This window comes from Peromyscus eremicus, chromosome 15 (genome assembly GCF_949786415.1).
Source record: "Peromyscus eremicus chromosome 15, PerEre_H2_v1, whole genome shotgun sequence".
Taxonomy (NCBI): Eukaryota; Metazoa; Chordata; class Mammalia; order Rodentia; family Cricetidae; genus Peromyscus; species Peromyscus eremicus.
This window is the reverse complement of record NC_081431.1, coordinates 17686320-17712853: the sequence shown is the minus strand read 5'-3', so window position 1 is coordinate 17712853 and position 26534 is coordinate 17686320. Positions and strand designations below refer to the sequence as shown.

At 45.4% G+C, this 26534-nt stretch overlaps 1 protein-coding gene across 2 annotated transcripts; it reads left to right on the top strand.

The window, feature by feature from the left end:
- Nucleotides 1-1129: 1129 nt before the first annotated feature.
- Spmip3 (sperm microtubule inner protein 3) lies at nt 1130-26534 on the top strand. Of its 2 annotated transcripts, none has more exons than XM_059280488.1 (5): nt 1130-1170; nt 9263-9326; nt 21354-21449; nt 24089-24261; nt 26156-26534. In XM_059280488.1, the coding sequence occupies exons 2-5, from the start codon at nt 9271-9273 to the stop codon at nt 26263-26265; spliced, it is 435 nt and encodes a 144-aa protein (XP_059136471.1). In that variant the 5' UTR covers nt 1130-1170; nt 9263-9270; the 3' UTR covers nt 26266-26534. The 2 variants fall into 2 exon arrangements, with proteins under 2 accessions (XP_059136471.1, XP_059136470.1); XM_059280487.1 differs by lacking the exon at nt 1130-1170 and adding an exon at nt 2436-2549.

Genomic DNA, 26534 nt, shown 5'->3' with positions numbered 1-26534 from the left:
GTCTGACATTTTCTCGTTGCTGTGACAAGATGCCGATATAAACAACTAAGGGAAGGTGGATTCCGGCTCCTGGTTTGAGCAGGTACTGTCCATCATGGCAGGAAGGCTTGGTGACTGGAGCGCCAGGCTGCTGGGCACATTCCTGTCAGTGGTCAGCAAGCAGAGAGAGATGGATGCTGTGCACAGGCAGTTTGCTCCAGTTTTCCTTTTTATTTAGCCTGGGACCCTACCCTGTGAAGTGGTGTCACTCCCATTCAAGATGGCTTCCCATCGCAGTTAAAGCTCTCTGGGAACACCTCCACAAACACGCCCAGGGGCGCGTCTCCCAGGAGATTCCAAACTCAGTCAAGTGGACAAAGAAGATTGGCATCGAGGCAATTGCAACTTTTCTTCTTCAGATTTTCAAGTGTGGAAGCCTAATCATTAAATGACTCTTTCCCATCGTCTGCTGGTGACTTACTAGCTGGGGACATCTTCTCTTCATTAACGTCTCATTTCTCCTGCGGTGATTAGAGAGCTCAGAGACTTTTCTCGTTTGCATAGAAGCTCTAAATATTCCCTTAAGCTGACAGGATGGCTCAGTGGGCTCTTGCCACCAAGTTCAAAGACCTGAGTTCGATCTCTGGGACCCACATAAAGGTAAAAAGGGAGTACTGACTCCTGTAAGTTGTCCTCTGACCTCCACATACAGGCTGCATGCCCCTCTCCCTCACTACATAAATGGGAGGGAGTCTTAAAAACAACAATGTTCTCACCATTCAGGTAATATAGGAAAACAGAGGAACATTGAAGTAATGTACCATCTTCAACCCAGAGAGACTAGGATGCATATTTATGATCATTAATTAAATCATGGCTACTGTTGGAGGAGTGTGTAGTGTCTTGGTGCCTAGTTAGTCAGGATTCATTCTAGGACAGAGCAGCTGTGCTGAGAATCCCTCTCCTGCCATCTACAAACATCCCTTTTATTCACCAACTTTGAAAATGCAGCCAGCCAGCCAGAGCTGGTTTCCTGCCACTTCTCAGGTCTCCTCTTTGACTTCTCTACCTACCTCATCTACAGGTGACTTTCAAAGCGGAGGAGCCTCTAGTGCCAGGTGGAGGGACCCAGTGCAGGAGAACATGGTGCGCCCAAGGTCCTACCCTCAGCACTACATCTGCACATCTGCTGTGAGTGTGTGATGATCTTGTTGATCCGTAACTTCCCTGTGCAAGAACACTAGAATTAGAGGTTTATGGCCCCACCTTCGGGCAGTCCACATCTAAGACTTGTCAACAGAAGTTCAAGGTCATCCTCAGCTACATAGTGAGCTCAAGACCAGCCTAAGATAAATGAGACTCTGTCTTAAACAATGGAAAAGAAAGGTTGATATATTTTAGTTAAAATGCAAATTAAAACTGGACTTACAAGTTAAACTGATTTGGATTCAAATCCTAGATTCATGACTTCCCTGTTGTAGGATTTCTGGTTAAGTCCTTCAGTTTCTCTTAGTTCTTGCTAAAATGGAGATACTTGGCTCTCCGGGTCATGGCAGAGACTGGGATGGTTAGGTGTTAGGTAGCTCAAACACTGAGGGTTCTTCTCCCGAATGAGACTCAATGCACCACTTCCGTTCCCCTGGACCCAATATGTTGTTTTGTCCTCATATTTACATTTTCCATGGTTGTCTGCTTTCAACAAAATGCCATGTCACCAAGACTCTGGTATTAGATTGTGTTGTGGTGATGTGGGTTAAGCTCCCTGGGGGAGCCCAGCCTTGGCCCAGGCTCCCCCTACGTGCCATCTGGAGCCTCACAGAAATATTTCACTTCCTACTTGCAAACTTGATTTGATTGAGAAGTGCCCTGTTTCCAGGCCGACCTGTGGTAAACAATGCCAGTGCTTGTTTTGGTCCTAGATGTTTGCTGTAGCTGGGTCTCAACGACCGTCCTGTAGCCATTCTGTTCTCAGGCTGTGACTTGCTTTTCCGTGTAGTCGTGCTACTGTGACATGTGGATCGGTTGGAATCGTATTCCTGAACAATTAAAAGCCTCCTCGATGGCTTTAGCAGCAGCAGCGGGGTTCTGAAGCCTGGTGTCATTTTAGACCAGGCAGTGCTGGGTTCCTTTGTCCCTGGGCCAACCCTACTTTCTCAGTGCCAGCTTGCAAAGGACATGTACAGCACCAGCTCCTTGACCTTACGTTACCCTCGGGGTAATGTTTACAGAAAAGCAAGTTCTAGTGATTTGATAGTCTGGGTCATGGATACCTGTACGGCTTTCCCTTTGACGCCCACTCCTGCCCTTTCGTTTAATGCACAGCTATGCTTTCTGTTAGAGATTTTCAAAACCCTCTTTTCTCTCAGCCTGAAAGGCGTTGCTTAGCAAGACTTTCCACCCCACGGTGCATCATAATCCTCTTTGAATGATGTAAAGGGATCAAGTCTCACAGCCCTGCCATGTGCTCCGGAAGCAAACCCCACACAGGGAGGTGACTCAGATGCTTGCTGCCCTCAGAGGAGGGCTGCTTTGAAGAACCAGGAGGCCCCTGCCCACTGCTGCCCAAGCCGGTAATGCCAGCAAGGCCGTATTTCTCGCGCCTCTCCCCTCGCTCAGTGGTTGTATTATCAAACCGAGGATTGCTTTTGGGTTTTCAAGAAATGGGGTTTCTCTGGGTGGTCCTAGCTCCTAACTGTCCTGGAACTCGCTCCGTAGAGCAGGTGGGCCTCAAACTCAGATATCTGCCCGCCTCTGCTTCTCAAGCACTGGTGAGGATTGTATTTTTTTTTTTTTTTTTTTTTTTTTTTTTTTTTTTGGTTTTTTTCGAGACAGGGTTTCTCTGTGTAGCTTTGCGCCTTTCCTGGAACTCACTTGGTAGCCCAGACTGGCCTCGAACTCATAGAGATCCGCCTGCCTCTGCCTCCCGAGTGCTGGGATTAAAGGCGTGCGCCACCACCGCCCGGCCGAGGATTGTATTTTTAATAGGTGCTCACAACTTATAACTTTATGATTGAAATTCTTTGCAAAGCCAAGAATTCTGCTCCACCCCCCTCCCAGATTTTATGTATGTGTATATATATATCTGTGTGTCAGTATGTGCACATGAGTACAGGTGTCCAACAAGACAAGAAGAGGGTATCAGATCCCCTGGAGCTGGAGTTATAGACAATTTTAGCTGCCCAAGTACTAAGAGTTCTGGTTCTCTGCAAGAACAGCAAACTCTTATAACCCATGAACTATTTCTCTGGCCCTAAAAACTATTTTAGAATGTGAATCGTTCTCTACTTGGGATGCTGAATTGTTTCCTTGGTATTTTAATGAATTGTCAAAGAAGTATTGTATACCTAGATTTCATGAGGTTTACCTATGATCTAAGAAGACTAAGGTTTTAAAGACTTAACCAGGTTATTAGGTAGCTTCAAGGACGTGTTAATTGTTTCTTTCATCTATTCCAAAGCGTGTTTCAAGCCCTTCTTGGGTGGGGAACACTTTTTAAGACTGTGAGATAAGAACCCAAAGCTACCATAAGAACATGCCCTCCAGGGTCTATGAGCTTACATTTTGGTGGACGAGGCAGGAGACTGTACAAAGTAGATGTTCTGCTATTGTTTGAAGAAACTAGATTTTATACAAGACTCAGTGTAAAACTGCCATTTACAAAAAATTGTTTTAAATGTCAACATGTTTAAGTTAATAAGGAAACCAATAAGCCAAAGAGGGAAAGACTCAGAACCAAAACACATTATAGAATTTACCAAAGGCCCTGGGGAGTCCAAAGTCCTTGACCAAGGCATCAGGCAGAAATGTTATAGGTCCTGAAGAAGGCCCTGAAACATGATTGGATTTAGATTGGAAAAGAAAGGATAATGTTCAAGCAAGAGAATTCACATCAGGACTCTGGGGTGGAGGTGGGAGTAAGGGAGATGAACCTTCCAGAAGTGTGGCGACTACTATCCTAAGGGAACAACAGAGCCCCATTAAAGCAATTCAAGTGCTGAAAACTCCTGTCTGATCATCCTCTCAGGACATGGAGGCTCACCGGCTTCTGAGTGCCAAACCGGGAGCTCCACCCAGCTCCAGAGCAACCCGGCAGCCACATGGGCTGAGCGGGCCTAGCACCCCATGTGGTCTCTATGCTCTCACGTGACTAAGACACCTCCAATGGCCTGAGCACAGACTCAACTCTTCCAAGGAAAGGGGGCTTTACAAAATACAAACAGAAAATCAACAGGTACTATTTACACGCAGCTGAAAACGTCATTCCCTGACCGCTATGGTTTGGATGTAGTCAGCCACCAAAGGGTTCATGCGGTAGAAGGTGCTGGAATTGTGAAGGAGGTCACTAGGCGTAAGAGGTTACCCCTGGGACTAAGGTAGTTCTCATGCGATTCCTTGAGTTAAGATTACTGTTTAAAAATCCTGGCCCACTGAGAGTTTTGGCTTCCTGTCTCACTGAGTGATTTCTCGTGATTTCTTCCTCGTATATGTTCTCCACTATGAGTCTTGCTAATGTTGGTGCCATGCTTCAACAACCACAAATGTTAGATACACAGACTTATTTTCTTCATGTAATTGCCTAGCCTCAGCAACGTTATTACTGTAGTGAAAACACAATGCACTGACTATTCTTTGAGATTTCTAAATCTTGGTAGATTAAACACTAGAGAAGATTTTAGGGCCCTGACTCTAATATTTTATTCCTGCCTCTTCTCTAAACACACTAAATGATAACATGCCATTTATTCATTTATTACTTATTTATATATTGGTTAAATCTACCAAGTAATTGTCACTAATTCTACATTGTACTAAGGGCACCTGACATCTGATTTGATAATACTATTTTCTAAGGCAAGGTCATGTTGTACAGAGATCCTCCTATATCCATTTCTCAAGTACTGGTATTTAGACCACCAGGCCCAGACAACAATATTATTTTTTAACTTTTGTGTGTGATAGAAGTCAATGCTGGTTTTTTATTTATTTATTTATTTATTTATTTATTTATTTATTTATTTATTTATTCTATTATCAGCTTGATAGAGTACAAATTCTTTTTTTTTTTGTTTTTTTTTTTTGTTGTTTTTCGAGACAGGGTTTCTCTGTGTAGCTTTGCGCCTTTCCTGGGACTCACTTGGTAGCCCAGGCTGGCCTCGAACTCACAGAGATCCGCCTGCCTCTGCCTCCCGAGTGCTGGGATTAAAGGCGTGCGCCACCACCGCCCGGCTAGAGTACAAATTCTTATCCTAATAGTGAAATGTTTCATTGAGGCTTGCCCAGTGATTGAGTAAACCCAAAACTTATTATAAGCCATAGTCATCCTAGGGTCCCCCCTGCTAGGTAGCCTCCCTGGTTCTGTGGGTTGCAGTCTGATTGTTCTTTATTTTATATCTATTACCCACTTATGAGTGAGTACATACCATGTTTGTCCTTCTGAGTCTGGGTTACCTCACTTAGGATGATATTTTCTAGTTCCATCCATTTGCCTGCAAATTTCATGCTGCCATTGTTTTTCTCTGCTGAGTAGTACTCCATTGTGTATATGTACCACATTTTCTTAATCCATTCTTCGGTTGACGGGCATCTAGGTTGTTTCCAGGTTCTGGCTATTATGAATAGTGCTGCTATGAACATAGTTGAGCATGTATCTTTGTGGTATGATTGAGCATTTCTTAGGTATCTGTCCAAGAGTGGGGTCAATGCTGGTTTTAAAGTCACTTTTAAACCAAGTGTTCAGAAAGCCTGTCTCCATTAGGAAAAACTTCTCAGGTGCCTGACTTTGGAGAAAACGCCCAGGATTTCTGAAGCAATCTTGTCTGCCCCTACAGCCTTTGTTTTGGGGAAAACTAAAGTATAAAGCAGGGATAGTTGCAGAGCTGGGAGCAAATGTGGACCCTATTTTACATGGGGTGATGAGTCTAGACGTGCAGCTTAGTGGCAGAGCATGGACCTCAACATGCATGAGCCCTGGACTCAGTTTCTAGCACTAAATAGATGAGGTGATAGGTGGGCCTCACCAGGCAACCCCAAGGAACACTAAATATTAGAATTGGATGACTGTGGCAATGTAGAAATTGTCTCATGACATCGTCAAAGGAAAACCAAAAGTTACTCAAGAGAATAGATGATGAAGCTCCGAATATATAAACACACACATATATGCATATATGGAATATGGAAACAGGTATAATTATGGATGCCTTTACTATCATAGTATTATTTTTCTGAGTATATTATGCTTTCAGTTTAAAAAGTGTTTTTATGATGTCTGAGTCAGCCATCCACTACTATAACAAAATACCTGAGATAATCAACTTGTAAGAATTATAGTTTGGCTCCCTGTGGTGGTTTGAAGGAGAATGGCCTCCATAAGCTCATGTGTTTGAATGCTTAGTTCCCAGTTGGTGGAAGTGTTTAGGAAGGAGTAGGAGGCGTGGTCTCCTGGGCGTAGATGTGGCTTTGTTGGAGGTGTGTCACAAGGTGTGGGCACCCACACCAGGCCCAGTCTAGGGCTCTCTCTCTGCCCACCACTTGAGGACCATGTGAGCTCTCAGCTACTGCTCCAGCACCATGCCGCCTGCCTGTTGCCGTGCTTCCTGCCATGGCTGGTCACGGACTCACCCTCTGACACTGTAAGCAAGTCCCCAGTTAAATGATTTCTTTTATAAGGTTCGCCTTGGTCGTGGTGTCTCCTCACTGCACTGGCAGCCTGACTAAGACACTCATGGTTGTAAAGGTTTTCATTGGTGACATGACAGGTTGGCCTCGTGGCTTGGGGCCTTTGGTGGCGCATGGTGGAAATGACAGCGCAGAGCTGTGCACTTTGAGCCTGGAAAACGGTTAAGTGGGGAAGGGGTTTGCCGCTCTTGCCGAGGACCCACGTTTGGTCCGCAGCACCCACCTCTAATTCCAGTTCTAAGGGATCTGCCACCCTCTTCCTGCCTCCACAGACACACATGTACATGAGGAACACACACATATACACATGTACACATAAATAAAAATAAATCTTAAAAAAAAAAAGAAAAGAGGTTGTGTGTCTTACGGTGGCTAGGGATAAGGAGAGAGATGAAAACGTGGCCACACTCTCAAGATGCCCTTCACAGGCCCCCAGTGGTAGAAGACTTTAATCCATTGTTCCAAAAATGTTTGTTTAAGTGGCCTGGCCAAAGCAGGACAACCCATGACAGGTTTCTTTCCCATCGTGCTGATTCACGCTTTCTAAGTACTAAGCATTAGCCCATCTAGAAAAGAGGGCAATGTGTTAGAGCTGGCTTCCTTAAAGGCTGGCTTCCTCACCAGCACGTTACATGTGCAAGCCAAAACCTCAAAACGCGGTTTTGGGAGTTTGATTTTGCAAGAGCTCAGTTGCACTTACCTAAATTTTCTTTTGCTCATCCTCCCATTAAAAAACAAAAACACGGCAGTGCTAAAGGCAAAAAAAAAAAAAAAAAAAAAAAAAAAAAGAAAAGAAAAAAATGCATATGGAAGAGACCCTTGCACACCCATGTTTATCACAGCCACGTTCACAGTCGCTGAGACATCCCTTCAACCCAAGTGCTCCGTGGTGGGTGAACGGATGATATGTGGTATATGAAGGTGGTACAGCGTTATTCAGCCATAAAGACATGTGGAATCATACAACATACAGCAAAATGGATGGAGCTGGAATGGGGTGGGGGTGGGAAGTGAGCTAAGCCAAACGCAGGAGGATAAGAACCAAAGTTGGCCTGAAAAACAGAATAGAGGTTGGGGAGGGTGAGCAGGTATGGAAAAATCAGGGAGTTAGATTTGATCAGCACACACTGTATGCATGTATGGAAAAGGTACCTTGAACCTCATTTATATGTACAATTAGCATATAGTAACTAAAAAATTTAAAGTAGGTCTCTTGGGGAAAATGATACTATGCAATAAACAGGCTTCTCGGGATAGATCACCAACCACTCTATTACCATGTACTGCTATTGAGAAATTTGACTTGAAAAACCCACTGAGAGGTAGAAGAGAGCTGGCGGGAGCCTGAGGGTGAGTTAAACTTGAGTATACAAGGAGAAGAGGAGGCCTCATGTTTCCCCCAACCCTTTCTTCCTCCTGATGGCTTCTCTTTCCTCCTCCTTCCTTTTGAACAGTCCCTGTTGTTTCAGGTCTCTGGGCGCTCTGGGTTGTTTTGGTGTAACTCTGTCGTTAAGATGGATGCACTTGAGTCTGAGGAGTCCAGCCACAGCTCCCATGTAACTTGCACAAGTTACTAACATCTGAGTATATGTTTTCTTGAGAGGAAAATAGTCACAGCACTTTGCAGACCTCCCTCAAGGACGCTGTTAGTTACAGCGTGCTCCCTGGAACATATTACACAGGCTCACTCATATTTCTCATAATTACATAATTAATAATAAACTCATATTTCTCCTTCCTCAAGCATGCCTTTAAGTCACAGAGCATGCCCATGCACACTGTGGCCTCATTGAACCCTATAGAGAGGTATTATAATCAATATACAGAGTTGCCCGGGCCACAGGGGTCTCCATCCAAGGTTCATACAAATTAGAGACACAGTTCTCTTTACGTAGAGTAGATAACCTATTCACAGTGTGAGTAGTCTATGAGGTTCACGGTGGTAGTCTAGCAACAGCAGGCCTCCCTCCCACCTCAGGCTCCCACCCACTCACTTTCCCTCCCCATTCTGGAGTTGCTCACATGAATGTTTAAATGTACTGGTTTGCTTATGGCAAGCCATACTCTCCAGTACCTAATCAAAGGTAATATAAAAACTAGGAAAGAAGCAACACGGTTTAAGGTGAGTATGAAAATAGAGAAAGGCTCAATATCAAGAAGAGAGAGCTTTAAAGGGAACACAGTCAGGTTTGGGTGGGGTTGGAGGAAGCCTGTGGGACAACGCCATAAAAACCAGGAAGCTGTTTTCAGAATGACCTAGTTTGCTTCCCTGATGCTGTGATATGACACTGACCAAAAGCAGCTTGGGGAGGGAGGAGAGGGGTTATTCAGCTTACAGGCTACAGTCCATCATGGAGGAAAGCCAAGGCAGGAACTCAAGACAGGAATCTAGAGGCAGGAACTGAAGCAGAAACCATAGAGGACTCTGCTTACTGGATTGCTTCCAAGGGCTCAGATTCAGCTACCTTTCTTATACAGCCCAGGCCCATCTGCCCAGGGAGGGCCTGCCTTTTGAGGACAACCCAGAGCCAAACTATAGCAACAGCTAATGCCTAGAAATGTGTGTAAACGTGCAATATGAAATTCACTCCATAACTCTTTTCAGATTCTATCATGACGGCCATCCGACTACGCGAATTTGTAGAGCGTCGTCCAGTGGCTCCACCTAGGTAAGGCTCATCTGGATACAGAAACCACCAGGGCTAAAGAAAGCAAGCACCCAGGAGAATAGAATCACCCATCCTGCTGCCCAGCAACTGAGGGGCAACTGCTGCCAGAGGGGTCTAAGGAAATGTCCTTGACTTTAGAGAAAATTGTGTTTGTTTTTTTAAGACTTAAGTGTGTGCGCATGTGTGTGAGTGTATGAGTGAATGAGTGAGTGTATGAGTGAGTGTGTGTGTGTGTGTGTGTGTGTGTGTGTGTGTGTGTGGTGTGTTACATGCTTGCAAGTGCCCTTGGAGGCCAGAAGAGGACATTAGGTTCTGGAGTTGGAGTTACAGGTGGTTGTAAGCTGCCTGATATGGATGTTGGAAACTGAATCAGGGTCCTCTGGAAGAGCATCAAGGGGTCTTAACCACAGAACCAACCTCCAGCCCCAAGGTTAGACAAAGTTGTAAGAAAAGAAATTACTTCTTTGCAGAATCCAAGCAACCAGGAAACTCCAAATACCCAAGATAAGAGATGTGTGTTGGTTTTCTCTTGGGAAGGTCTCCATCGGGAAGAATGGGCAACTCAAGCCCAAACTTAGAACCAGAACCATTTGTTCTCCTTGGAGTAAATCAAACCACCCCACCCCTCTGCAGTATGGGAGCTGACTGTACAGAGAGAGACCAAGGGGGACTTTCATTCATTCTCCAAGGCCATCTGTCACAGGACAGTAATAAGCCCTATAGGCATGCTTCACTGCTGACTTTATCTTGCCGGGAGATGGTAGGTACCATCTGTAAGTCCTAAGCCCTCTTTCCCATCACCCCATGCTGTGGGATCTGCAAAGATTTAATAACTAAGAAACTTGGAGCTGCAAGCCTCACACCCTGGGGCCCAGCCAGCCTCTCTCTCTCTTTGTCTCTCTCTCTTTGTCTCTCTCTTTGTCTCTCTCTCTCTCTCTCTCTCTCTCAGCCTTTTTAAAATTATTTTTAAGTTATTATAGAAAATAATGAGTTTTATTATGACATCTTAACAAATATAAATTACTGCGCCCAATTACCTCCCTCTGTTTCTCTTCCCCCAACTCTCACTGGTCCCCTTGCTGCATGTAAATAATCCCCTTACAGTTTGCATGTCATGTATATTAGTCCACTTCTGTGTTTGTATTACACATGTAATATTTAAATCTAGATTCTGTATAAGAGAGAAAATATGGCCGGGCGGTGGTGGCGCACGTCTTTAATCCCAGCACTCAGGAGGCAGAGCCAGGTGGATCTCTGTGAGTTTGAGGCCAGCCTGGGCTACAAAGCGAGTTCCAGGAAAGGCGCAAAGCTACACAGAGAAACCCTGTCTCGGGGGAAAAAAAGAGAGAGAGAGAAAATATGCAATAGTTTATTTTTCCCCTACTACCCCCCCCTCCACCCCTTCAGACCTCTTTTTCTCATCTCATAGTTGGGGCCAGCCTCTTAGAGCCCCAGTGGCCTGGTGGATTTGAGCAGACCTTGTTTCTACTTTCCTGTTCAGTGTTTGGCTAACGAAGAGAAGCCCCTTTGTTCCCAGAAGTTACTGCAGGAGGCGTGAGTGGAAGGGTGCTTCCTTCCTGGATATCCTGAGAATCTTCTTGTCATAGAGCAGGTGAGATGCTCAGGGGACAAAGGCTCCTGTCACCAGACCTGAACACCTGAATTCAGTCTCCAGGACCTACATGGTAGAGAGACCCAACTCCTGCAGGTTGTCCTCTGACCTCCACAGGTGTGGCACACGTGTGTGCCACACACATACACAAACCCATGGATAGGTAAATACATGTTTAAAAAAGAAAGAAGTTTCTGCCAGAGAAGGCACAGACCCTTCTGAGTCCTCTGAACTCCACCCCAGGAGGAAGAAGGATGGAGAGAAACTGGAATCGGGCTCTGCATTCTCATCCCTTCCTCCCTCAAGTCCTTGGTCCTCCTGTGTATGGGTGAGATCACCTTGTCTACTGGGGGCTCATCTCCTAGGAAAAATGGACACAAATTTTTGTTGGCCACTGCTTGCTCTGGGGAGCTGTGGGGAGCCACACCCATCACTTGTGTCCTGAGCCAGGCCCTGGGGAGCTCAAGGGTTTGAGCAGGACATTGTGTAGAGCACCCCGGGGCCTCTGGCTGTCGGTATTCAGCTCGTTCTTGCTTCTCATCAGAAGCACGTGAAAGGAATCCCTGCCCTTGGACTAGACGTGTTGCCTCACCCCCCACTGCAGTGTGCCCTGAGGTGGCTCTCTGCCCACCTTAGACCCTGCCGATGACAGTCTAATTCCCCAGTGAGTCCTGTCAACTCTGCCGCCAGGACAGTTCTCCCGTCAGAAAGCTTGCATGTTGGTCATCTTGGCCCTGTGGCTGTGGTGGCACAGAACACCACAAGAGCAGTGCATTAGCTACTTCTCTCATCGCTAGGACAGGATAACTGACGAATGCTGCTTAAGAAAGGGTTTATCTGGGCTCGTGTTTAAGGGTACAGCGCACCATCACGGCAGGGAAGACATGGCAGGAGGTACCTGGTCACGTGGTGTCAGGAAGCAGAGAAGGGTGAATACTGGCACTCCACTTGCTTTCTCTTTCTTCTTCAGCCTGGATTCCAGCCCGAGGCCTGGCAGGTGCCTCCCACATTCAAGATGGATCTGCCCATCTCTCTGGAGAAGCTCTCACAGAACACACATACAGTGTGTCTTCTAGAGTCCCATCAAGTTAGCAATCAAGATTAATCTGTATTGGCTGCATGGCTAATATCACCCAGGAAGCAGTCGAGAGATGGAGGATCAAGGGTCCCAACATCCCCTGTGTAGGTGGAAGTTTCTCTCCTGCCTGCCTGTTCCCAAATACCCAGCAGCCGCTTCCCAGATCATTGACTCAGAGGCTTAATATTACTTATAAATACTCAGCCAGTAGCTCAGGCTTATTACTAACTAGCTCTTACACTTAAATTAACCCATAATTCTTCTCTATGTTTAGCCACGTGGCTTGGTACCTTTTCTCAAAATGACATTCTCATCTTGCTTCCCATGTGTGACTCCTGACTCTGCCCTTCCTCTTCCCAGAATTCTTCTAGTTTGGTCACCCTGCTTATACTTCCTGCCCGGCTACTGGCCAATCGTTTTATTAAACCAATTCGAGTGACAGATCTTTACAGTGGACAAGAGCGTTATCCCACAGCACTCCTGCAAGGTCACTCCTGCAAGGTTACATCCCCAGTGACCAATCTTCCTTCTCGTAGGTGCCACCTCTTAAATGCTCCATTATCTCTTTAGCACCATGGCCTGTAGCACGGGGCCATTCCCAATGCAGGCTGTGTCCCCAGCTCACTGTCTCAGGGTATCCAAGTCACCTTTGCCTTTCCCTGATCGTCTCTATCAGTGTTCACTCTCATCCTCCAACAATCTGTTCTCTAGCTTGAGCTTCATAAAGTGCACGCTAGATCTCAGCCTTCCTTGAAATAAATCCCTCAGCCCACTACACCTGGGATCAAATCCGAATTCGTTGCTGTGTCCTGCAAAGCCCTTGCAGTCCTAGCTCTTCACCTAGACTCCTAGCTAGAGTCCTTGGTCTTTCTTCAGTTCCTTCAGGAGGCCATGCTTCTTCTGTATCCCAGGCCTTTGGGCAGGTTCTTCCTTCTCCCTGGGCGACTGCTTCCCCCATCTCCCCATCCTCTCAGACAGCATGTCTCAGCTCCCTTCCAACTCGTTAGACAGCCACTTCCTGAGTCCCTTGGCCAGCAGAAGGCTTCTCCTTCTGCCCATCTCCGTACCCATGTTCCCTACTTCACACCGCTTCAATTCCCACATCACAACTTCCAGTTTTATTTTTTTACTTATGATTTATTTCCTACCCATCTCATCACTAGTATCAAAAGTTAACAGATCTTACTGCACGTCAGCCTTGGTCTTAGTATATATTATTTTAGTTAACCTTCATAACAATTGTGAGTTCCAGATAAGAAAACTGAGGCAAGATGTGGACACGTGACTATCCCAAGATCCCACAGGTTGCAACTAGCAGAGATAGAACTTGAGCCCATTAGTCTGGCCTCACTATGGTTTGCTGTTTGGGTTAGTCCCCACTCTAGCATGGAACTTTCTTGCTCATCTCTGAAAATCACTTCCATAACCTCTGCCTGACAGTAGTGACTATGCAGAGCAGACCTTCTATGCACTGTTGTGTAGTAGGAAGTTTTTCTGTGTCCTGCCTAGCCTGCAGTCAGGACAAATTTCTCACCCACAGTCCCGCAGCCTTTTATAAAATAATCACACAGAGGCTTAATATTAACTATAAACTGTATGGCCATTAGCTCAGGCTTATGACTGGCTAGCTCTTACACTTAAATTAACCCATAATTCTTATTTATGTTTAGCCATGGGCTTGGTACCTTTTCTCAGTTCTGCCTTCACATCTTGCTTCCTCTGTGTCTGGCTGGCGACTCCTGACTCTGCTCTTCCTCTTCCTTTAGTCGGCTCGCCCCACCTATACTTCCTGCCTGGCTACTGGCCAATCTGTGTTTTATTAAACCAGTGTACAACAGCATTATCCCACAGCACTGCTGTTGAGTAAACCAGAACAAGTGAGCGAAAGCATTTATTGGTGGTTTGGCTCTGGTCACTGACAGGACTTGGGTCTGCCTTCCGCTGTTTGCAGACACATTCATCCAGCTTATCCCTGCATGCCCAGCCCCGAGGGCTAGACTAGTGAAACTGACTGGCAAATCAGTGTGGGCCCCTAATAAGTTAGTAATTAAGGCTCAAGTGTAATCTTAGTGACCACATAAGAGTCTCATAAGAAGAATTCAATTAGAGACAAGTGCTAACCAGTGCCATGCCCAGGCCAGACTGGATGCCTGGTGCTCACTGAATAGGGCTGGATGCTCTGTTGGTTTGTGGAGCCCAAGATATTCCTGAAAAGATCCCCCAAATGGAGAAAAATCAGTGTGGTATGGGAGATCAAAAACTCAGGGTTCATGTCAGGTTTAATTGCCCCTTTAAAACCTAAGTAGTGAGGTTAGGGAGATGGCTCAGTGGCTAAGAATACTTGCTGCTCTTCCAGAGGACCAGGCTTTAGTTCCCAGCACTCACATGACTATATGAGCCTTGCAATCATCTGTAACTCCAGTTCCAGGGAATCTGACACCCTCTTCTTGCATCTGTGGGCAGTGTACACACATGGTGCACAGACATACTTGCAGACAAAAAGCTCTCATACACATAAAATAAACAACATCAACAAACATCAATTGGAGGTGCCATTCAGTGGTAGAGCATGTGCTTGACATGGACAAGGCACCAGATTCAGGCCCCAGCACCAAAATAAATAAATAAATGAACAAACAAATGAATATTATGGTGGTTTGAATGAGAATGGCCCCCCAAAACCTCAGATGTTTGAATGCTTCATCTCCAGTTAGTGGAACTGTTTGAGAAGGATTAGGAGGTGTGACCTTATTGGAGGAAATATGTCACATGGTCTTTGGGGTTTCAAAAGCCCATACCTGGCTCAGTCTCTCTCTCTCTCACTGCCTGTGTTTCTGGATCAGGATGTAAAGTTCTCAGTTACTGCTCCAGTGCCATGTCTGTCTACTTCCCATCATGATGATCATGGACTAACCCTCTAAAACTGTAAGCAAGCCCCAAGTAAATGCTTTCTTTCATAAGAGTTGCCTTGGTCATGGCGTCTGTAAGACAGAAGTTGGTACCATGAGTGGAGTATTGCTGTGATCATGTTGTTGTTTGAAAAGATATGGATGACTTTAGGGCTTTGGACTAGAAAACCAGTTGAAAGCTTTAAGGAGGGCTTAAAGGTCAATCCAAGTATGATCATGGAAGACAATAGTGCTGAGGATGACTTTGACTATGGAGGCCTGGCTCAAGAGCTTTCAAAGGGGAGGAACATTAGTAAGTGGCCTACAGACCATTCTTGTGATATTTTTGGGCAAAGAACTTTGGCTAAACTGAAGAGTTTTGAATTGATGATGTTGGTGGAGGAGATTTCAAGACAGCCTAGTGCTGACTGTGCCATGTGGTTGTTAATGATCACTCTTTTTTTTTCTAAGATTTATTTATTTATTATGTATAGAGAAGAGGGTGCCAGATCTCATTACAGATGGTTGTGAGCCACCATGTATGTGGGTGCTGGGAATTGAACTCAGGACCTCTGGTGGAGCAGTCTGTACTCTTAACCTCTGAGCCATCTCTCCAGCCCAAATGATCACTCTTATGCAGATCTACGATCAGAAAAAAGAAGCAAGTAGGACAAAGAGAAATACAAAATGTATAGTCTGGGGAGAAAAGGAGCACCAGGAAGTGTAATGTCGGAGCCAAGGAGATGAAAAGTTTAAAGACAGGCCTAACTCAAAAATCAATAAAGGGGGTGGTGCCCTCAGGGCAAGACCCCACCCAACTGAGCTTCTAATTTGTGAAAATGAATTAAATAAAAGCTTGAGCAGCAAACGAAACAATCAACAAAGCTTGTGCAGATGTAATTCAAGAAGAGGGGTCAGGTTCCAGCCCCAGAACGCAGGAGGATTTGGCAGCTTTGGCTGCACGGTTCTGGATTTGGAGTCATAAAGGATACAAGAAAGGGGTTATGGAGTCTTCCTCCATGGTTAAGAAAAGCCACCTAGGGGGTTGGGGATTTAGCTCAGTGGTAGAGCGCTTGCCTAGCAAGCTCAAGGCCCTGGGTTCGATCCTCAGCTCCAAAAAAAAAAAAAAAAGAAAAGCCACCTAGGCCAGGTGTGTATCAGGGGAATCTCTGTGTGGAAGCCTGGAGAGGCCATTGCTTGAAGCTGTGAAGGTAAAGCCTGGATTACATTGGAGACCCCAAGATGTTGTCCATGCCAGAGTGGTGGGATTACCTGCCAAGAAGAGCTGCACACAGGAAGGGGAACCAGCCCAAGAGAGAGAAACATGTTGCAGTCAGCAAAGCTGGAGACAGTGGGATGGTGGGATGTACGAAGAGTCATCTAATCTCTTGGACATCAAACACAGAGACACAGAACTTGGAGTTTGCCCTGCTGGTGTTCAGTCTTGCTTTGATCCAGTATTTCCTCACTAAGCCCCCTTTCCTCTCTTTTGAGATGGTAATGTGTATTCTATGCCATTGTAGTTGGAATTATATGATCTGCTTTTGATTTTACAGGAAATTACAGTTAAGAGATTGTCTCAGAAGAGACATGGACTTTGAAACAGTGTTGAGACTATGAAAGACTGGGAACTTTTGAAGTTGGGCTAAACGCATTTTGCTTTATTACATTGCCACAGCCCTATAGAGGCCAGGGAGTAAAATGTCGTAGTTTGAATAAGAATGGCCCCCATAGGCTGGGCAGTGGTGGTGTGTGCCTTTAATCCCAGCACTTGGGAAGCAGAGGCAGGCAGATCTCTGAGGCCAGCCAGATCTACAGAGGGAGTTCCAGGACAGCCAGAGCTACACAGAGAAACCCTTCTTGAAAAACAAACAAACAAACAAAGGCCCCCATAGGCTTTGAATGCTTAATCCTCAGAGGGACTGTTTGTGGGGACTAGGAGGTGTAGCCTTGTTGGAGGAAGTGTGTCACTGGGAGCGGACTTTGAGGTTTCAAAAGCTCACGCCAGGCCCAGTTTCTGCCTCCTGCCTGTGTAGATCAGGGTACAAAGCTCTCAGCTACTGCGCTAGCATCATGCCTGTCTGCTTCCCACCTTATATAATGATCATGGTCTAAGTCTTTAAAACAGAAAGCAAGTCCCCAACTAAACACTTCCTTTTATACAAGTTGCCTTGGTCACGGTATCTTGTCACAGCAGTAGAACAGTGACTGAGACAAATATCAACTGTAGCATCTCTAAAACATCCAGACACCACTTCAGGGTCAGCTCATTCTACCCAGAAAGACAGAAACATCTAACAAAGAAGGGACCTTTCAGTCTCCAGCTACAAATGTCTCATTACTCTTGTTCCATCGTTGATGAAAATAGTAGCTATTATTCTCATTTTACTGATGAGCTAATGGAACCTGCCCCCCACCCTCGTCCCCCGTTCCTTGAGGAAATACCGTAGGGCCAGTACATCCTGCAGGTGAGAGGATGCTCTGGTCATCTCCCAGCCCTGTCTTTAATCGCATCTTCTATATTAGCTCACATCCTGAGCTAAGATACTTAGCCCCAAGTCTTACTTCTCGAACATGTTACAGCACTCACCACTGTTGTTAGCATGTTGTCTAGATATGGCTTTTCCTTACCAGGAGATGAACTTTGGGTGAGCGTACCATACCTACCATCAGCACCCCCCATGCCTGAACACTGCAGACACATCAGAGCTTCCGAACAGTTCTTTTGGTTGAACCAAAACCAGCTTACCCAGTCCCTTTGGTACATTAGGTCTGCCTGCTGACTGCCTAGAAGTGGGAGAATCATCCGGTCCAAACAGAAAGAGTGCCGAACTCCTCTGGAAAACAAACATCATGCATAGACTGTAGATGCTCTGAGTAAGACACGGAACTCAGGGACTGGGTTTGCTTCGCGGCTCTGGTATTCACAAGCTGTGTGGTATTCAGAATGTCCACTTAGCCTCTCTGAGCCTCTTTTTACTGTTATGAAACAGTTATAAAAACAAAGAGTTCACATTTCCCTTGATAGGTGCCTGAGAATTAAAGAGGATTGTGTTTGTAAGTCTGGAGGCCCAGCACAGGCCACTCAGATGGGCACAAGATGGTATTCCCTCGGGCAACAGACAGAAAACACTCCTGATCTCCCCCATGCATATTGAATGTTGTCTGTGGCTGAGTCTAGATCCTGCTCTGGTTACAGTCACCCTCCCAGGGGACAGATCTACTCGTGTGTAGATTAAACCCTGCTCTTTCAGACAGCCAAGCTGTCAGGGACACGCAAATAATGCACAGTGGAACCAGAAACAGCTGGCACACCAACGCCACCTTAGGAGAGCTTTCTATGACGGATTCAGGAATCAGTAATCTGTAAGCAGAAGCCTAGACCATGGGCATTCCCATTCATTTATCCTTTCCCTCAAGGTGAACCTCCAGAAGAGGAGCTGAGTCCTTACTGCAAAAGCTCTGGCCAAGCCAGGTGCATTTCTCCTTAAGCTAACTTAAAAAAACAAACAACAACAACAACAACAACAAACAGAAACTTCCCTACTTTAATGGCTGAATTAGAAGCTTTCTCGTGTTCCACATGTTAAGGTCACATGTGAGAACTTGGAAAACTCCCCAGAGTCAGAGGGGGCTGGGCATGATGGAGCACACACCTATAATCCAAGCATTAGAGAGGCAGAGGCAGGAGGATCATGAGTTTGGGGTCAGCATGGACAATGCAGAGAGACCCTATTTCAAAATAAAAATAAAAGGGGGCTGTGACTCAGTGATAGAACACCTGTTTAGCATGCATAAAGTCCTGGGGGAAAGGGGGTGGGAGAGCAGAAAATGCAAAAGGAGGAGAGAAAAATTAGAAGCAAAATCTCCTGCCCTCCCTAAAACACTCATTTCCTCCTCTCTCACTCCACTTCTGCCCAACCAACCAGGGGTCTCTTCCATGGGACTGCAGCGGGTCACCCTACTGGAGGCCAGTGGAGATGGCTCCGTTCTCAAAGCACCGACTAGAGCAGGGTGAACTTCTTCTTGGACAGATGATAACAGAGAGGATCAAACAGCCTGCTGCAGACTGGAGGGCAACCAACCCTAAGGACCACGTCCTGGATGCCTGTGACTCCTCACCAACTTGTAGCTTGGCTCTAGGGGACTCCTACACCAGTGCTCAGATTTGGAGGCTTGCCTAAGTGGCACCTCCACCTCCCACACACTCAGCAACGTCATTTGTTCCCTATTTCCATGCCAACTTCTCTCTCCTCTTAGGACTTAATCCCCCGCAGTAACTCAGGGCTCGGTCCTATTATCCTAGCCTGTACACAGGCCCAGGCAACCTGTGGTTATTCAGAAAATTAGAGCTCTCTGAGGTCTGTTTGTACAGACAGACAGAACCTGCCCTGCCCAGCACTTGCAGTGATTCACACTAGGTAACCAGGCCTACCCCGACCCCTGCAATCGTCAGATCTTGAATGGTCCCCAAAGGCCAGTATTTGAAGGGCTGGTGTCCTGCCAATGGTGCTATGGAGGGCTGGAGGAGCCGTTAGAAGATTGCTCTCCTGCCATGATGTGCTGTGTGACCAAAGCAACAGGACCAATTAATTAGTCACAGACTGTAACCACGAGGCAAATAACCTTTCTTGTTTTTAAGCCGATTTATCGGATATGTGCTGCAGTAACAAAAAGCTAGCACATCCACACATACTCTATTCTGAACTCAACTATGATTTAGTCTTGGTTTAAGTGATTTCCCTCCTCCAGAGACTTCCTTCTTTTAGCCTATGCAAACCCTAGATACCTGGCTCTCTGTAGGTCTCATCAGCTCTTCCTCCAATCCCTGTCAATAGGTTTCTTTTATACGTTAATCTTACAGCTTTTGTGTAAGGGTTTTTGGACTTCACTCTCCGTCCTATTCTTCTGCCTCAATGTTACCAATGACCTAAGGTCCTCCCCCAAGCCCCATCTCCTAAAGGTTCCACCACTCCCCAGTAGCACCATCCTGGGGGCCAAGGCTTCAACACCACAGCATTCCAGTTACACAAAGACATCTCATGCTCGCGCATCCCAGACGTACGTTTTCCCAGTCCCTGTGGGGGCGGCTCATGCTACGCTTCAAAACAAGAACCAAGATGGTGGCATATACTGGTAATCTCAGCACTGAGGAGCTCTGAAGCAGGAGGATGGTGATAAGTTCAGGGCTGGCCAAGGCTGTAGAGACCTGTCCTTCCTCACAACCCAGCTCTGAGGTGAGGTTAGAATCCCCCTACCAGACTTAACTACTGCCACATGCCTTGACATCACAGTCCTATATAATCAACTATTTATTTTATTTTATTTATTTATTTATTTATTTATTTATTTATTTATTTATTTATTGGTTTTTCGAGACAGGGTTTCTCTGTGTAGCTTTGTGCCTTTCCTGGGACTCACTTGGTAGTCCAGGCTGGCCTCGAACTCACAGAGATCCGCCTGGCTCTGCCTCCCGAGTGCTGGGATTAAAGGCGTGCGCCACAGTTAAGTCAAAAAAAAAAAACAAAAACAAACTTCCTATGGAATTTTATAAACATTTCAAAGGTTAAATAATAAGGAATCTTTTTTTTTTTTTTTTTTTACTCCTATGTTTTAGCAATTACCAACATCTATTTCATTGACTTCAAGGACTGTATTTATTTTATGTGTATGTTCCTGAGTATATATGGATATACCGCATGTGTACAGGCACCCTCAGGGGTCATAAAGGGGCATCAGATCCCCTGGGACTGGAGTTGTGAGCTGTCAGATGTGAGTGCTGGGCACTGATCTGGGTCCTCTGCAAGAGCAGACAGAGACAGTGCTCTTAACTACTTTTTTTTTTTTTTTTTTTTTTTTTTTTTTTTTTTTTGAGACAGGGTTTCTCTGTGTATCTTTGCGCCTTCCCTGGAACTCACTCTGTAGACCAGGCTGGCCTTGAACTCACAGAGATCCGCCTGCCTCTGCCTCCCGAGTGCTAGGATAAAAGGCATGCGCCACCACCGCCAGGCTTAACTACTCTTAACTATCTTTCAGCCTTCTCATTGACTTTACATACTGTCTCCTCCCTCCCTTAATCCCTTCCTCCCTTCCTCCCCTCTTCCCTCCCTCTGTCCCATCTCCCTTCCCTCACCCTCTCTCTCTCCCCTACTATTCTGACCTAATACATGACATGCTAAATATTTCTTTATGAATCCTGGAAATAAATGACATTCTATTATAGGTTTTAGAGGTTATTGGGGAAGGGAGACCAGCCAACACCACAAACCCAGGTCTGATGAAAAGACTCGTGTTATGAATAACAACCAAAATGATTGGAACATCTGACTGGTTTCAGTTGCTTGGGACAGGGCACAAAGTCCATACAAATTTTCTATTACACACCAGCTGGTCCACTTCCATAAGGAACTGACTGTAATGACTGATTGCTTCTTGCCTGCTTCCTCCAGCATATTTATCAGTCACCAAGGAAAGGACATCAGAGGTTATTATCCCGGGCAACTGGCAAGACTCCATTTTGACCACAGCGTGAAAAGGGATCCAAGGTGAAGCGTACCACTAAATCTTAATTTCTAAGGATGTCACTGAAGCTAAAATGGGAATGGGGTACAGTGGACTGCATAACCTTTTTTTAAATATATATTTTTAAAATTTTGTATGCGTATGTGTGTGCATATGGGTATGTGCACCTGAGAGCAAGTGTCCATGGAGGTCAGAAGTGAGCTGCCCCGTGTGGATGCTGGAAAGTGAACTCGGGTTATCTCTAAGGGTTAACCCACCTCTCCAGTCCCTCGCTATACAATCTTAACAATAACAGTAATAGTAATGTTAACCACAAGTGTTACCCAATGGCTAGAAGAAGAGTGGGAGAGAATATGGCAAACTATTAAAAATGTTGGGACTTCTTGATTTGGGTTACCTAGGAGGATTGTGGGTGCTGAAATCGAACCCAAAGCCCCGAGTATGTTAAGCATGACCTCCACCAGGGAGCTACATCTCTCTCACTGATGATATCTGGCTTTGTTCTCATTTTCACAAGTAGTAATATTATTAGTACTTTGTATTCTTTTACTCTTTTCTCTAGTTGACAGATTTTTCTCAAAGGAGAAGGCATTGCTTCCACAATCATCAATAAATATAGAATTTTCACTAAATCATCTATGGAATTTAAGAAACATTATGAGTTTAGAATTCCAAATTGGCCAAATAACTCAAAATTACTGGGATTCGGTTTCATTCTGAGTAAAGATATAAGTTTGGTTTACATGGTTCCTTCCTTTCTATGTGTGGCTTTCACAAAGAGAACAGCAAAGAATAACAGCCATAAACACGTCAATCTTATTTCCTGGTCCAGACAGGCTAGAAACTACAAGAGGTAAAAGTGTCAGTTTGAGAAACTTATAAAATGTTTGATTTGGGGCAATTTTCACATTCTCTGAGTATCTCGCTCCCAAATAAAAGAATAGATGTAAAATTCTAAGGCATATTAAGCACTCAGCATGATCATTGTCATTTGAGTTCATCATCTGCTATCTATTTCGATTTCCCTTCTCTTAGCTAACTTTCAACTAGCCAACCTCTAATTATCCTCCTGCAGGGTGGGAGTTGGCAGGCCACCTGTATTTAGAGCAGTGTATAGTCTATATTTCAATTACGAAACTGGAAGCTGCTCTGAGGTCATCCTGACCCAGTTCGAAATACGGATGAATGATACATCTTTAGTTCTTAAATTTATTTATCGTGGGTCTGCCTGCTCATGCCACAGTGCACGTGTGGAAGTCAGGGAGTAATCTTCAGAACTCGGTTTTTCTCTTTCCACCAAGTAATGTGTCTCAACTAAGGTCACACAATTACTGTAAATGTTAGGTTTAAGTTTTAATCCACAGTTCCTGAGTTCCAGTTCAGGGCTCTTAGTACTAAATCAAGTATTTGCTTAGAGAAACTTCTGTTTTTGAAATCTGGGGGATAAGCTCTAATTATGTTACCTAGGCTGGTCTCAAATTGAAGCTGAGTTCATGTACCTTTGTACCACAGCCTGTGGAGTCACTGCAAACTATAGGTGTGTACCACTCTGCATGATTTAATCAACTTTTCCTAGAGCTAAGTGCTCTACTAGAACACCAGTAAGAGAGGAAATGACAGAACCCAATACCCCGCTCCACTCTACCTCTACCATCATATCCTAGAGGACTAACGGCCAAATCCCAGTCTGCCTACTACCAAGGCGTGGCTCTGCTAACAGTCCGTTGGCTCTGATTGGCTCAGGCTTCCTCCAGATTAGCCTTCAGAAGCAATGTCCGTTGCATAATGTATAAGCATCCAGTCAAGTAGAAAGGACTAGGGATATAGCCCGGTGGTAGTGCTTGCCTAGCATGTTCGAGGCCCTGGGTTTGATCCTTAGCACCGCAAAAAAGCTAAAACAAAGTAAAATGAACATGGTGTTCTCTGGAGAACTCTTTGGTGCATCCGGATCCTGGGTCTTCAGGGTCCTCTCTTGGCCCCACCTTGTAGGCGACAGTTACTGAAGCCTCAATGGAGGTTGGAACTTTCAGATCAAAGCTGGAATGGCTACCCACTACGTGTGTGTTCTAGTGCTTTGTTGGAGAGAATTTTTTTAAAAACAGTGAATACATCTAATCTCATTCCAAGGTGGGAAAAAGAATCCTGAAGCAATGACACGCATCTTGAGTTTACATGTCACCTTTGTGGGAGGGGCATGTCTACCACTTCTGGTGCTTCCCTTCTTTTTTCAAAGTCAGGCTGTTCCCATTCTTTCCATTAGCCCCTTGATAAGCATTCTTAGTCTTTGTTGACATCTTTAATTGCTAGACTTGCTGAGACAAAGCACATGTATATTCTCAAGGTCTCGGGTACATGCCATCTGGTGTCCTAGCATACTTATAGTCATGCCTCAAGCATGGTGCCATGCCAGTGAATGAACACCGCCAGGAGTGACGAAGGTGTTTGGCCACTACATCTTGATTTCTTGGTTTACGTTCATCATTTGAGGATGGTTGGGGAGAGGCATGGGAAAGTTATAACAGTTCTATAGAACACCGAGATGCACAGGGGGGTTGGGTGGGGGGTGGGGGAGTGTCAGTCCACTGGAGTCCTAGATTGCAGCTCATGAGAAATGGACCAGTTCTCCAAAGGTGCTCAGCAAGCTATTTTTGTTTCCACGTAGACCCCTCATAGACTTGGCAATTCCACCCAAGAGCCAAGCTCCGTATCAGCCTCAACTCGACCAGCAAACACTCATTCGATACATTTGTTTTAGAAGATTGTCAAGGCCTACAGCCACATGGTATAATCAATCTACTTACCTGAGAGACTACTCCCTGCCATTTTATGACACTGGTAAGTGCTATCAGCTCTCAGGGATATCAAGATCAGCATATCCTGGGGGTTTACTGCCTCAAGGGGCGTGACTGGAACCAGTGAAACTGGCGGCAGAAATGGATGTGCAGATGAGGGGGGAGCGCAGAAAGAAGGTAGAGGGGAGCCCGGCCTTCCTTTCTTTCTAGCTCCCTGCATCCTTCTAGCTAAAGGGTGAAAACTCTTCCTTCTAGGAAGCTGATTCTCTGAGCGCTAGAAACGAAATCTTGAATGTAACCTGGTGCTCTGCTAGGGAACCTTCCGTTTCATCTAGTTTAAAAGCCTGTAGCAATTGATCATTTACCTCACGGTTCAGAAGTTCTAGGCTCCCCTAGTATCATATCTGTACGCTGTGGCCTATGTGAGGATCCTGAGGTGGACAGAGGTGATCCTGGGTATTCACACGACGACCACTTAAACAGTACCCACATCGCCATAGTTATTGGTGCTTTCGACTTTGGCTCATTGAGTGAATTGGTGAGACTTTCTAAATCAAGGATCCCCCAAATTTTGGGGGGTGTCTCACACTGTGGCAGGCACATATGTAGTCCTTAGGCATCCCTCTGCAGTGAGTGAGTACTGTTATTTTAAAAGAGGAAGCCAAGTTTCCAAGACCTCTCATGAGCCAACCCTAAAATCACACAGCCAGGAGAAAAGAGGCAGAATTCACACCCAGACCATATTGCTCCCCAGTGCTGTGGGATGGTCTGTATGTCAAATTGCTCTGATTGGTCAATAAATAAAACACTGATTAGCCAGTAGCTAGGCAGGAAGTATAGGCGGGACTAAAAGGAGAAAAGAAAGAACAGGAAGGCAGAAGGAGACACTGCCAGCCGCTGCCATGACAAGAAGCATGTGAAGATGCCGGTAAGCCACGAGCCACGTGGCAAGGTATAGACTTATGGAAATGGATTAATTTAAGCTATAAGAACAGTTAGCAAGAAGCCTGCCACGGCCATACAGTTTGTAAGCAATATAAGTCTCTGTGTTTACTTGGTTGGGTCTGAGCGGCTGTGGGACTGGCGGGTGACAAAGATTTGTCCTGACTGTGGGCCAGGCAGGAAAACTCTAGCTACACCCCAGCATGACTGAACTGGAGGCTGTACTGTCTGTCACAGCCAAGTGTCACCGGTACTACTAATTGCATAGTTTTCCCTAAAGAGTTCCTTTCTTTTTATTGAAAAACAGAGAACTGGTGATATAAGGCCGTAATTCCAGCTACTCTGGAGACTGAAGCTTGAGGACTGAAAGTTCAAAGCCAACCTGGGCTACAAAACAAATTTAAGAATGGCGGGGTTGGGAAGGATTTCCTCTTGGTCTTGTCTCCGGAGAAACAGCTGCAGTCTGGAGGGATGCCAGCGCCAGCAGGGCAGAGATGCCCACGCTGAAACCCAGGTCCTCAGGAGAGCAGACACCGGGACATCAAAACAGCAATAAGGAGTTTTTCTTACCTTTGCATAGAAATCTAATAGCATACCTATTAACTGGAGAGCAAAGAAAGAGCTTTGACTCCGTCCCCCCTTTCTGTATCTTACTTTAACAGTGTTTAGTCGCATACTTATTTGTTACATGTGTGCTCACACACATGAGCATGCAGAGGTCACAGGACAACTGGTGGGAGTCGGGTTCTCTCCTCCCACTATCTGGAGGCAGAGGATTTGAACCCCATTTGTCAGACTTGGCCATAAGTGCCTTTCCCCACTAACCATCTCCCTGGCACCCATATTTTAATTATGACTCTTTAAATGTCTTAAATTACTTTTTCATTGTATATAGTTGCTAAAAAAAAAAAAAAAAGAAAGAAAGAAAGACGGTGTGTTAAATTTTCAGAGTAAGTAGCCCACAAAACAAATCACTAATTTGTTTTAAATTCCAGGTTTGGATCATAAAGTAGGCACAATTTTATCAAATCCTAGACCACTCAATTCACTGCCGGAAGTCTACTGCTGTGACAAGAGAAGCGGCTTTGCAAGGAGCACTTCCTAAAACTAACATAAGCATGGTATTCCAAGAAAACAACTGTGGGCATTTCTTAGTGAGTAAATTCATGGGAACAGCACTGCCTTTCAGTGTGTATACAGACGGATCTAATCCCAGACAAATTTTGTGTTGACAATTCTCCTCAGGGGAGATTGGTCGGACGTCAAGATCCAACCTCGAGAATGTTTGTCATCTTAGAAGGGGCTAACGGTGCAATACAGCGCTTGCCTGCACCACCACATGGAAGGGAAATAAAAAATGCGTCCATGTCCTAA

Bases quoted from the DNA above. Each gene is read 5' to 3' on its own strand.
- Spmip3 (XM_059280488.1), top strand. From the start codon at position 9,271: ATGACGGCCATCCGACTACGCGAATTTGTAGAGCGTCGTCCAGTGGCT. The intron at 9,327-21,353 runs GTAAGGCTCATC...TGCTTCCTCCAG, and splicing joins CGTCCAGTGGCTCCACCTAG to CATATTTATCAGTCACCAAG. The intron at 21,450-24,088 runs GTGAAGCGTACC...GTTTCCACGTAG, and splicing joins AGCGTGAAAAGGGATCCAAG to ACCCCTCATAGACTTGGCAA.